At 41.9% G+C, this 13,180-nt stretch overlaps 1 protein-coding gene across 2 annotated transcripts in view; it reads left to right on the top strand.

Moving 5' to 3' along the window:
* Positions 1–13,180, top strand: part of LOC144661694 (polycystin-1-like) — a 31,751-nt gene that overhangs the window by 15,060 nt on the left and 3,511 nt on the right. The window contains exons 8-18 of one of the 2 annotated variants that reach the window (XM_078522500.1): positions 1,407–1,589; positions 2,333–2,458; positions 3,450–3,635; positions 4,368–4,610; positions 4,694–4,858; positions 6,488–6,889; positions 7,852–8,082; positions 9,235–9,528; positions 10,076–10,913; positions 11,610–12,064; positions 12,780–13,040. In XM_078522500.1, coding sequence (XP_078378626.1) covers positions 1,407–1,589; positions 2,333–2,458; positions 3,450–3,635; positions 4,368–4,610; positions 4,694–4,858; positions 6,488–6,889; positions 7,852–8,082; positions 9,235–9,528; positions 10,076–10,913; positions 11,610–12,064; positions 12,780–13,040 — 3,384 coding nt within the window. Of the gene's footprint in view, positions 1–1,406; positions 1,590–2,332; positions 2,459–3,449; positions 3,636–4,367; positions 4,611–4,693; positions 4,859–6,487; positions 6,890–7,851; positions 8,083–9,234; positions 9,529–10,075; positions 10,914–11,606; positions 12,065–12,779; positions 13,041–13,180 lie in introns of both variants that reach the window. The other variant, XM_078522499.1, reaches the window with a different exon arrangement.

The raw sequence follows: 13,180 nt of genomic DNA, 5'->3' as shown, positions 1-13,180 counted from the left end.
TAGAGTGATTTTACTAAACCCGTGAAATAGTTATTACACTTTCTGAAATACTATTAGACACTTATTCAATTTTTTTTTCTGTTGTTCATTATCGACCAATAGGCGCTGACTGGCAGATAGTGTTTCACGGGTTAAATGAAATCTCTCTAATGCACATTTTTTAAAAATTAAAAAATGCCGGAACCTTTAACTGACTCCCTGCGCTGTGAAATGCTTGCAATTAATAGATTAACAGATTTCCAGAGTTAAATGGCAAAATAAAATATGATAATACTGGTTATTACAAAACACGGCAATGTGCTATTACAATTTACGACAGCTCAGGGTATTACAAATTACGACAGCATGTTATTACAATTTGCGATAGGTGCATTATTACAATTTACGACAACTGTTATTACAATTTACGACAGCTATTACAAATCACGACAACTGTTATTACAATTTACGACAGGTATTACAGTTCACGACGTTTATTACAATTCACGACAGTACAAATCCGCGAATCTGATTGGTTCTCCCACTGTTTTCTATTCGCCGTTATAGTTCACCACTAAATTTTCTCCGATTCTGATTGGTTTAAATTGAACACGTGACGCGATAGTGCCCGCGCGCCGGAGGGCACTATCAGCCCATAGTGCCCTCCCGAGCGCACCCGTGCATTTTTTTGTAAACAAGCGTGCCTGCAGACAAAAAAACCCAACCAAATTCACTGCATTTGGTGGGTTTCTTGTTTGGTTTTGTTTCGTTTGTTAAATTTCGGCTTTTAATTGAGTTTTTTATCCTGAAAAGTAAAAATAATTCACGATGCTTGTTTTTGTATGTGCGCGCGGAAGAAAATTTAGTGGTGAACAATAAAGACAATAGAGTGTTTCTGTCTCGGAACTATCGGTCTGACAGTTGCCTCTTGGAAATTTGATGTTCTTAAAACTAGCATATTTGCCCTCGAAGCTTCGCTTCTCGGGCTAATATTTGTTTTAAGAACATCAGATAGTTTCTCGACAGAAACACTCTATTGTTAAAATAGAAAACAGTCGCGCGCGCGAGTAGCTCTTTAAGCGGTACATTTTCTTGATTTTTGTCTCCAAAGTGCACAATATTGTAGGTTTTGGACTGCAATCCCTTAGAGTTTCTACTAAAACAATTAGACTACTCGCCCTCGTTTTCTATGAGCGATAGTCAACTCGGCTGCGCCTCGTTGACTATTTGCTCATAGAAAACTCGGGCTCGTAGTCTAATTGTTAATTAGAAGACGGAATCAAAAAACCAATCCCCAAGGGTAACGAAAATTGATTCGAGAATTGAATTTCCTCTTTCATCATTTTTATAACTGCATGTATGATAAGTTACTGTCTTATAGAGATTATAAAACTCGCTGATCTCTTTGTTTAATTGTTACTTGTTAGGTGAAACCCAGGTTGGTTACTCAAATGGAATTGGTAAATAAAACTCTTGCGCCGGGAAACGAAATGGAAAAAGCGTTTGATCGTGGAGCAGTGCAGGAAGTCGTACAGCTCATAAATGCTATCAGCGATATACTCAATGAACAGAACGCTACTAGCGACTATATGATCGAGGAAAAGAAACAGGTATGTTCTGATGATAAACGTAACGGAAAGTAAAACTGCTTTAAGAGATTTTTGAAGACGTAAGACAGTGGGCGAATACCTTACTACGGTTCGCAGTCTCCTCAAGAACAAACCGCAGTGACGGATCTTGAGGAAGGGGCCAAGGGTGGGAACCTCTCCCCCTTTCAGTTGTTAAGTCTCAAAAGGCGCCCCCCGCCCCCCATCCACCCCAGAAAGAACCGACTCTTCACTCCACCTCCTATACCCCCTTGGTTTCGATCACTGAGGTGGTCTCAAAATCAAATGAAATCTCTTGCAATATATGAAACGCAAAACATGAACTAATTTGAGATTCCAAAAAAGATTCCAGTAAAAGTAGGGATAGCATGACAAGCAGAAATTAAAAACTTCATTTCAATACAAAGCCTTATATTCCAATCGCAGTTTTTCGAAAAGATTTTTAGAGAAAGAGAAAGTTTACAGTCTTGAAAATATTATTTTTAGTTATATGAGACATTAGGTCGTTTCTATTTTTAGTCTAGATGTCGAGAAAATTGCTGATATAGGTGCAAAAAATGATTTCGTCATCGTTTTATTGCCATGGAATCACGACGTCAATCTAACCTCCTCTTTTAGAAGGTCCATTCATTCTCTAGTAAATATATAAAGTAGCTTGCCTGACCGAACCCAGAAAGTGAAATATCAGCCGTTCGAAGTTGAAATGGTAGGCCTCTAAAAACTGACTCTCGCATGTTACTAAATAGGTTCGTTTGGTGATGATCAAGTACCTAGCTAGCTTCCGTCCTCAAACACTCAATGACGTATTCCTTGGGTCCAAGTCCCTGAAGGCCGCAACCGCTGTTGCCGCTGAGACTGAAGTGGAAGCACAGGTGAGAAAAAGCGAGGGGTAGGGAGGAGTAGTAAAGTAGGCTTGGCTTTGTCACGCAACACTCATTTTCACACGACGATGCGTGACGAGCCAAAGAGACGACTGTATCGAGAGGCCTGAAAAACCTGTATTTCATTGGCTAAGTAAGCAAGAGACTGAAGTGGAAGCACAGGTGAGGAAAAGCGAGGGGTAGGGAGGAGTAGTAAAGTAGGCTTGGCTTTGTCACGCAACACTCATTTTCACACGACGATGCGTGACGAACCAAAGAGACGACTGTATCGAGAGGCCTGAAAAACCTGTATTTCATTGGCTAAGTAAGCAAGAGACTGAAGTGGAAGCACAGGTGAGGAAAAGCGAGGGGTAGGGAGGAGTAGTAAAGTAGGCTTGGCTTTGTCACACAACACTCATTTTCACACGACGATGCGTGACGAGCCAAAGAGACGACTGTATCGAGAGGCCTGAAAAACCTTTATTTCATTGGCTAAGTAAGCAAGAGACTGAAGTGGAAGCACAGGTGAGGAAAAGCGAGGGGTAGGGAGGAGTAGTAAAGTAGGCTTGGCTTTGTCACGCAACACTCATTTTCACACGACGATGCGTGACGAGCCAAAGAGACGACTGTATCGAGAGGCCTGAAAAACCTGTATTTCATTGGCTAAGTAAGCAAGGCCTTTTCTTAATCCGTTCGCGCTGGTCTAAAGTTGGATGAAATTTTGACTTGAATTAAAACCTTCCCCCCGATGTTTAAAAGAGGGGTGACGCAGTTCCAACATTTTCACTCAACACTGTTGTATCAAAATTTTGAGATCTTTCAGGCGGCATAAATCCTGTTAAAATACAAAACTTCCATTTGCCAGGTTACTGCCTTTTTATTTGGTCAATGTTTTTCTAACCTAGTGTAAGTATGGACCCAGTCCTTACCAAATATAAAATTGAAGGATATTTCATCAAGTTTTAGTCTTATTAACAAACGATAACGTCGACACTTAATTTAGGTTCTAGCGACGAACCAATATGCCAATATGGCGGCCATGCTGACAAAAGAGTCCCAAGGAGGGGAGGATGGAGGAGTCATTGAGACGATCGCCACTGAAATACTTCAAGGATTGTCAAATATCTTTCTGGCTTCTTCCAGCAGTAGCAGTGACGGTTTAAATGATAAGGACAAGAAAGACGCTGAGGTAAGCGTATTTCCTTTATCAGGTTGGGGCGCTTAATGCCAGTTTGTGCAGCATTAGGCGACTAGGAGTATTGCTGCTCGTCCCTGGATGGGACGCCTGCCCTTTGCAGTTACCCCGAAGCGTTTAATAAGGTTATCCTAAAAACGACTGTACATTGCGAGGGCGGTAGCCAGAGATAGGATAAAATGAAAGCAGCAGAATTTTGCGGTCTTATGCACCTACTGGCGCAAAGAGTGGATGATAATGATGATGATGATGATGATGATGATGATGATGATGATGATGATGATGATGACGATGATGATGATGATGATGATGATGCCCCTAAAATTTCACTAGTACCCATTTATACACCCGGGCGAAGAAAGGCACTGAAAAAGTACAATGGTCTTACTCAAGAACTCAACATAACCATAACCTCAACAACCGCTCGAACCAGAGTCAGAGGCCACCTCGCCTCTCACTGAAGTACTATTTGTTTCTTATTATAAAGACAACTCTCTCTTAACGGACACCTCTGTAAGACGGACTCCTCTACAAGACGGACACCTGATGTTGGTCCCATTTCTGATGTTTTTCAGTTATTTTACTGTAACTAAACTCCTTATATAACACGAATACCTCTCGAAGACAGACAGTTGGAGCCGGTCCCGACGGTGTCCGTCTTAGAGAGAGTTGACTGTACATTCTCGGGGAACTCATCAGTCTATAATCACGTTTTCCTCATTCTAGGACGTGATGTTTAGAATCCTTAATCTCGTCGATGAAGTTTCTGACGCAATGCTTTACACCATGATACCAGGGCAAAGTCCGCTGGTCACAAAGAGCGCAAGCGTAGCTATCGGCTTGTCGAAACAAGAACCAAGTCACCTGGCCGGGATTTCAGTGGACGTGGAAGGACTGGGACAATTCGCGTTGCCACGTAACGTTAGCCTGATTGACGGATCAAAAAATTACTCCTACGTCACAACCACAGTAAGTCGTCGAATGTTTTTTCTTAATGTAATTTTGAAGATAACAGGAACCGGTTTTTTTTAACTCTTTTGTATTTTCCTTAGGTGACCGAACTGTCCAGTAATCCATTCCAAAGTTCCAACAATTCCACCCTGGTCAAATCCAATCCTTTCTCTTTGGTGCTCAAAGGTAGTGATGGGAATGTTATTGCCGTTGAAGGACTGACATCACCGATTGATATTTTACTGCCACAGAAAGTCTCAGCACAGGTAATTATAACTAAGAGTTAAAAGGTTAGAAGACCGTTCCAATCCTCAAAAGTTGGATAGCTCACCATTGGCTTCTGGAGCATCAATCGATTTGTAATACTCTCATACTACTCCCCTCCCTCTTAGATAGGATGTCCGTCCATCACGGGTTACTCCCTTTGGTATTTTTGTCAGTTTGCTCCATGGAGTGAAGAGAGGCATTGCAAGGCAAGAGTGTCTTGCTCGCGAAAACAACTCAAGGACCCTAGCGAGACTCGAACCGTACCTCTTGATCCGGAGCCCAGCGGTAGTGTAGTACCTCTCGTAAGCTAGTAGTTCTACTGTACTCTAGTGTAGCTGTTTCTGTTGTTTTGGGGGCTAGAGGCATTTTTCCTGTAGTTTGTTCCATAGCTCTCTCGAAGGGTGGTAAACCATTCATGTGAGACCTCCCGAAAGCTGCTTACCGAGTCCAATGCACTAACCCGAATAGATTATCTGGCATCCTATACAGGTGTTACAAATGTGTGAAGAAAAACCCATGTACCAATTATAGAGGAAATGTTTAAGTGTCAAAGCAGTAATTGACATTCCAATCATAATTCATTTTAATGGTATGTATGCCATATACGGGGAAAATAAAAGAAGGTCTGGCAACAGATTAAACAAAAGCCTTCTACAAAAGTACCTTGTGAACAAATTTGTAACTGACTGAACCAACACCACAGACCTCTCTGTGTCCCTGCCCTTTCTTGACGTCAGGGGCGGATCCGGATTTCAGGCCTACCCTTCCCTCCCTCCCGTGCGACAGACGGCGAACGTGGCGTCCCCGACATGCGGGCTATCTTTCTTCTTCGTGACATTCGATTTTCTAAGGGGGTGGTTCCACCCTTTTTCATTTGCGAATTGGGGCATCCTTGCATCCGTGAGCGATCGTCCTCAGCTTCCGTTCTTCTCACATACATCAGCATCTGGTGACGACCCACCAATCACGCGCACTCTGTTCCAGTCAGCGCCAGTGCTCCCACCAGTCGCATGCTCGCGTCCTGTCTGGACTTTGGGGCAGCACAGAACTCGCTCACGGGGATCAGTTGAGATGACGATTCATCTGCGGAGCGGACAGCGAGTTCGAGAGCGGCCGCGGCGGAAGAATTATCATCGCATCCGCAGACTTCTTTCCACTCTGGGACCCGTGTGAGTTTGAGTCGTCCACTCCTGTCATTCGCCCGTGTACGTCGCGTGCGACGCCTCGGTCAGCTCCGCAAGTGGTGGGATGGTGTGATGTGATCGGAAGCAGTCATTGCTCCTCTCCTCCCTCTCGGTCAAACTTATTTCAAGTCGGAATCGCGTCAAGTACATGTGATCTCGTTTTTCCCTGTCGTCATCACTCTTACTCACTCGTTCGCTTCCTCACTCGTCGTTTCCTCCCTTCTACGTCCCTTTTCTTTTCCCCCCCCCCCCTTATCCGCCCCTGGACGTATCCATAGACTCGAAGAGATGGATGCTCGAATCTAACCTACCATAAGATTAATTTCTGTATCTTTCTTTCCTGTTGATTGGTGTGATCGAAACGACTTCTCTATAAACTCCATGCAGGGGCTCAACCTTCCATCTCATGGTCAGTCAATAAGCACTGGTTATTTCTCGTTACAGGTCTCACTAAACATCTCACAGACTCCGTCTCCTAGTGGCTCAATGACGTTCCACAAGATCACCATTCCAAACAACGACAGCGTCATAATATCTGAAATTCTCCCGTCTGACAGGGAGTCAAATCTGACCGTCTACTTCAGATACAACGAGAAACCGTCACTAACTGAATATGACTTCAAAACAACTCTGCCCAACCAAGACTCCGTGGCGGGAAAAAACTACACGCTCTTTGTTTCACGTGATCAGATGAAGGGAAAGGGCACGTATTACATTGGAGTTTTACCTAGTGCGCATGACACGGAAGAGGAACAGACAGTGGTAAATTACACGTTTGAAGTAATCTGTTCAGCTTGCTACTTTTGGGATGAGGGAGTAAAGGAATGGAGCTCCAAGGGATGCCGGGTGAGTCATTCTTGCTTTTGAAATAATGTTAAAAATCCCGGGCCAAACGAGGATGAGAGTTGATGAGAGTTGACTCTCATGAGAGTTTTCTTCAACTCTCATCGTCTATCATCTACTCGGGCGAAACGAGAACGAGAGTCTGTCAAACTCTCATCAAAATTTGAGCACGTTCAAAGTCACTGAGAGCGCATGGGAATCGATGAGAATACATGAGAGTTCCATGCCAAACGAGAGTGAGAGTTTGAATTCCCATCAACTCTCATCCTCGTTTGGCCCGGGCTAACTTTGTAAGATTGGCTCTCGGTTCACTGTACTGTTTAATTCCGTTAATCGTATAGTTTCATTAACATGACATCTTGTCTACTATATAAAAAGAACCCGATAATTTCTGCCCTGTTTTCGAAACTTGTCTTGAATTTCTTCTCTTTGTTTTAAACTTATGACTTTATGGCTTTATTGTAGCCTGCACAACTGTAAAAATTGTTATTAACGTGCGCATTTTTAACAACGCGTGCAAAAAACAGTCAAATGATCGCGGCACTTGAAAGACCTAAAATATTTATGAAACTTGGACTCAAAATTTTGTTCTCAGCTACGAAAATGATGTGATGTAACACGAGACACTTTTAATGAAGGTCTTTAGGGGCATTATTGGATTATTGTGTTAAAGTCAATATCGTGTGCCATGTGCGCTAAAACGATTTTAAACGCAACAGTTTGTAGTGGCAACACTTTGCAATTTCTAATTAGAATTTCTAAAGGCAATTCAAATACCTGCAGCATTGGCGCCCAAATTTTGTTGCTGTTCGTTTGTGGTGCGTTAAAATTGTCCTGGGAAACAGTTACATTAGCGCAAAAAAGTTGCATTCTTGTTTTATTTTGTGTAACATTATCACTTGAATGGAAACCAACCTTTTTTCATTACTTTTGCTACTTTTCCTTTCACTGTTTGAATACCACAGGTTCACAACAAAACCACTCGGAACCTAACTCACTGCCAGTGCTCACATTTGACGTGGTTCGGTGCAGACCTGTTTATCCCGCCAAACAAGTTGGATATCGAGAGCTCTCTTAAGAAGCTCCCAGATCTTTACAAGCACCCTGCGTTACTCGCCACCTTCTGTGTTATCATTGGATTGTACCTGATCGGACTGGTGTGGGCGAGGAGAAAGGATCGGCGGGATATTACCAAGGTTTGTGCAAAATTAAAGTGTACGTTTTGACATTAACATTTTAAGTCCCCGTTCACGCTGACCCGGGTAAATTTGAAAGCGGAGAAATTTGAAAACGCCGCGTAACGGCGATTACGCGGCCTAACGGTTGGCCTTAAAAAAAGATGCGTTTTCAAATTTACCCGGGTCAGTGGAGACGGGGCCTTAATTTCAAACTAAAAGGAGCTACGTTCGGTCAACACTGTTCTGAAATTAGTGGCAGCAACTTGGCTCATGAAAAACATTATCTTTAAAAATCTAAAGGAAGATATAACCTTAATTTGCGGATAGAAATTATCAAACTTTGGCTATAAATACCGATGTTTTGAAGACGCGCGAAAAAAAAAATTGAAAAATTTAGCCTCAATTTTCCAAGTTGCAATCCATTTCCATCCTAGCCATCCGAAACCAAAGACCCTTGTTAATGGTTTTGAACAGTGCTCTAAAATGGCAACTGTTATAAACATGGACGATTCTTTTTAGGTGTCCTATGACACAAATATAAATTTTGGTTGTTCAAAAACCCAATTCCTGGTCAGAAAGGTTCAGAATGCTCGTTCAGATGAAGAGATTATAGAATTTCGGTTTCTCGGGAGCAAAGTGAACTCAGAACTGTCCATAATACAGAGGTGTCCGTATTATGAAGGTGTCAGGACTCAGGAGTAAGGAGTGGTTCGACTGTCTACTCGTGACCCGACTTCGTACAGAAATACAATGTTAGAAATTAAGTTAGCAAAGCGTCATTTGTGGTGAAAATATCGCTAAAGGAATCGGATTAGTTTTTAACGAATGTTAAAAAGAGATAACAACATGATTTAGTTTTTTGTTCTTTCTGTGGTAACTAATGTCTTAAAGGGACTGTATCACGGCTGTACTTTGTTTTATGCCATTTCGCTTGGCTTTTTGCAATTATTGATACTAATGACAAACCATGCTCGCAGCTGCTCCGGGCGTCCAGACAGATTGCGTTCCGCCGGACATCCCACATCGCAATCCGTCATCTACGGCCGTTCTGCGTTGGTGTGTTTTTGTTCCTTCACTGTGAGGTTCATTAAAAGATGGTCATTTCCTTGCCTAAGTTGGCTAAATCCGTGACACGGTCCCTTTAATCTGAGTTGTACTCTTCTCTGCCAGGTCGGTCTCGTGCCAGTGCTAGATAACGACCCAGCCGACAGATATCGCTATGAAGTAACAGTATACACTGGGCGTGGCAAGAACACCGGTACCACAGCTAACGTCTCCATCCTTGTCGCCGGCGAAGATGGCCAGAGTGCCGTTCACATGCTGAAAAGCACAACCAAGTCATATCTACTCCCGGGCGGTGTTGACTCCTTCCTTATCACCACAACAGAATGCCTCGGAAGTCTGACTTTCATTCGCATATGGCATGACAATACAGGCAAAAGCCCATCGTGGTTCTTGTCCCAGGTAACAATAACGAGCTTTATTTGCATGACTACATTAGTATTGCAAAAGCTATTTAAATTTAGTTACTTATTATTAAATTAACTAAGATAACAAGTAAAACAGAAAATAACATGACATAAAATAAAATACAAAGAATTACAATAATTGTCTATTTTTAATCATTTGAAGTGGAGATCATTGTAACGAGATTGTCTCTCAATTCAAGGCATGCCGAGATAAAAGAAAGTAGCTGAATGTTTATAAAGAAGCCAGAGGAATTCATAAGATGTGATAACAAGGTTTTATGTGATAGTAATCATAGTAATAGGATTTTAGGTTCTATTTTAGAATTTCTATGAATATGTCTGGTATATGAGAATAACTTGGGCAATCTAACAAAAAGCGAGTTTCATTCATCTATCTGCCTGTTTCGATTTTAATGTTTGTGACAGCTTATCATTTAGTTTAGTTTCACTAAGTTAACGTATTCCTTAAGTTTCTTCTTGTGAAATCTGGATAGATAGAAGAGCTATAATTAATGAAAACTTAGTTTTTGCGAATTTTGTAGGTTGTCATCCGGGACATTGAGACGGATGAAAAGTTCTTCTTTCTGTGCAACCAATGGCTGGCGTGCGATGAGGGTGATGGACAAGTTGACCGGCTCTTTCCAGTGGCGGGAAAAGACGAACTGCGTGATTTTGTACATCTTTTCAAGACCAAGACAAGTCGTGACCTCTCTGATGGACATTTGTGGTTTTCTATCGCTTTTCGTCCAGTACGAAGCCGTTTCACGTGTGTTCAGCGAGTGTCATGTTGTCTGTCACTTTTAATGTGCTCCATGTTGGCAAACGTTCTCTGGTATCGAACACCCGTGCAAAAACAAAATAACGTACTTATAGACCTCGGGTTCTTTGAGTTTACTTGGCACGAAATTCTCATTGGTATTCAATCTAGTTTGATCGTCTTCCCAATTAACTTGTTGATAGTTCAGTTGTTCAGAAACAGAGCCGTTAGTCCCAAAACCAAGCAGAAATACGCAGAGAGGACTAGAAGAGAGTCTACCTATCCAACGGAGCAACCGCGAAAACAAACCGCGGTGTCGCTAAGCGATATAACGCCTACGGATTCTCAAAGGCAGTCAGCGGGCCCACGACAGAAACACGTGCAACTCAAGAATTTGACGAGCATTCGCACGCCCGTGGCCGTGCGCAAGGATTCTTGGGACGATGAATTGTTCTGTTCTCTGCTCGAGACTCAGATTGGTGTTTTATCGGAAAGCAAAAAACCGGAGCTAAAGAAAGAGAAACCCGTGGATAAAAATGATGTTGAGGGCGACATGCCTGATTTCTTGTCTTCCGACATCTACTACTACTTGTACCAAGACGAGACACGTGATCACGACAGAGGTATGATAAATATCTTGGATAATGTCATGTTCCTCGATATGGTCATACATATATCTTAACATTGCTTTTAATACGACGCAGTCCGGTATACAATTGCCAGTTTGGTGTTTGACAGATCTGAGGGTCTAAATGGGGTTAACAAACTAGCGACAAAGGGCGATGAAAAAAAAACTGACAACCGACAAAGTAATCTAATTTTAACTGACTGCCGACATGTGGACCCTCCAATTCAGACCATCAGATCTGCACGTAAGTTACTAAGAAAAATGGTCAGTAACTTCGGCGAAAAATTCCTTTCGTAAACGGTCGATGTCATTCTTTCGGCACTTGAGTTTTCTCTCACTATCATCCAAATCTTTTTCCACTAAAAAAAATGTATGTCACCGTCCAGGATAGAACCAAGAACCTCTGGCCTATTACATTCCTCCCTGACCGCTAACTCCCCAAAATTTTAATTTTATAAGGTGCCTTTCTCTAACTATCACATCTATAATAGTTGACCCTATCCCTATATATCTCTAACCCAAGCGTAAATCTAACTTACGTCTTATAATAACCTTATCTAGGCTTAATTTCATCAACTAATCAGAGCATAGTTTCGACCAAATGTAAACACAGAATTATTTTTGACAAATAACGGAATTGTACAACAGGCTTTGTTACATTGAAATCCTATTACGTTTCTTGTTCTAGCAGTTTGTCCAGGGTCCATTGGCAGCGGAGACTCCGTAGACACAACAACTGCGTTAGTGACTACAGAAAAACCGAAGAAAAAGAAAAAGCGAAAGCTAAACTGTTTGTTCCCTTGGTGGTTCGTGTACATCGGTTGGTTTGTGTGTTTCTCCACGGCAATTGCCGCTGGATTTTTCACACTTTTGTACGGACTAAGTTTTGACAACGAACAGCAAGAAGAATGGTTGGTATCCATGTTCGTTTCCATGGCGCAAGACATCTTGATTAGTCAACCTCTCAAAGTAATAATCGTCGCCATTTTCTTCGCCCTGCTCTTGAAGAAACCGCAAGACGAAGATGATGACGTCATCAACGCGGAGTTGGCGCGCGACGAAGAATGGCTGGAGCAAAATCTTACGCAGGCGCAGAAAAGAGATGCCAAAGCCGCTGACACGCAATGTCCGCGCCCGCCAGATAAGGTATTGAGCCGGATATGGTTTTAAGTGTTTTTCATTCATAAGCTTTGCTGTTCATCCTCTTTTATATAATAAAATCACATAGATTACCAATTAACGAGGTCAATATTAAAAAATCTGATTAAAAAAAGTCAAGAAAACTTGATTGAATATTGACGGAAAGATAGAGAGTATTAAAGGGAGCAATGTCACTTTATTTTAAGTTATTTTTCTGAATACTTCCGAATTAAAAGAAACCATAAAATAAAAGTTATGCAACAGAAAACAACAAAAGAATGATAAAAACGCAAAAATAACCAAGAATGGTTTCAACCGACGAAGATCAAGACAGATTAGAGACAAGAAACTTGAAAAGTGCTTTGTTCCTGCGTAGCTCCCTTAAAACCCGTTAAGTTTTTGGAAACTGCACTTAAAAGTTGTAAGTTTGAGCGAATTTTTTAATGTGATGGCGTATTCAGCAACAAATGGAAAAATTAAATTGTCATCCATGAACAAAGAAGAACAGTTTTTACTATCAACCATCGAAGGGTCTAAATGGGCTTACTCCCAAAGGGTCCAGTGATGAAAATGAAGGGCTTTGAACCTGCATACCTCTTGCCAATTGTGAAATGCCCCGTGCTTGTCCCTTCAAACCCTTGGCCTGTTCTGCAATTGTTTCAACTAAATCTCTCAAGGTCTATAGCAAAATCACTGTCTGATTGTTTGGTCTTCCCTGCAGGTTTTACTTAACGCCGCGCGGGTCCGTCTTGTCAAAGAAAGAAAGATGCACTCAGTCATCCGGGAAATCGTGTTCTATTTCATGTTTGTGTGGGTGGTACTGTTAATAGCCTATGGCCACAGAGACCCGTATGCACACTTCATGACGCAGAACATGGAAAACACGTTCGTTGGTTACCAGGAATCGCTCGACCCCCGTGACGAAGACAAAATTAACACGTGGAAGCCTGCAGGGGGTGAAGACGTCATGAAGATTTATGATGTAAGTTCTTGTAGGTGCAAAGTTGGTTTGGTTTTGTTGGGGAAACTTCAATTGTATGTCTCGAAATTTCTGAGAAGCTTTCAAGCAATATCAGTTATTTTTGGAAAGGACGACATGGCACTAAATTTTACCATAAATGT

This window comes from Oculina patagonica, chromosome 7, assembly GCF_052425735.1.
Source record: "Oculina patagonica isolate OP01 chromosome 7, crgOcupat, whole genome shotgun sequence".
NCBI classification, from domain to species: domain Eukaryota; kingdom Metazoa; phylum Cnidaria; class Anthozoa; order Scleractinia; family Oculinidae; genus Oculina; species Oculina patagonica.
Note: the sequence above shows the minus strand (reverse complement) of the source record. Positions and strands in the feature narration are given on the sequence as shown.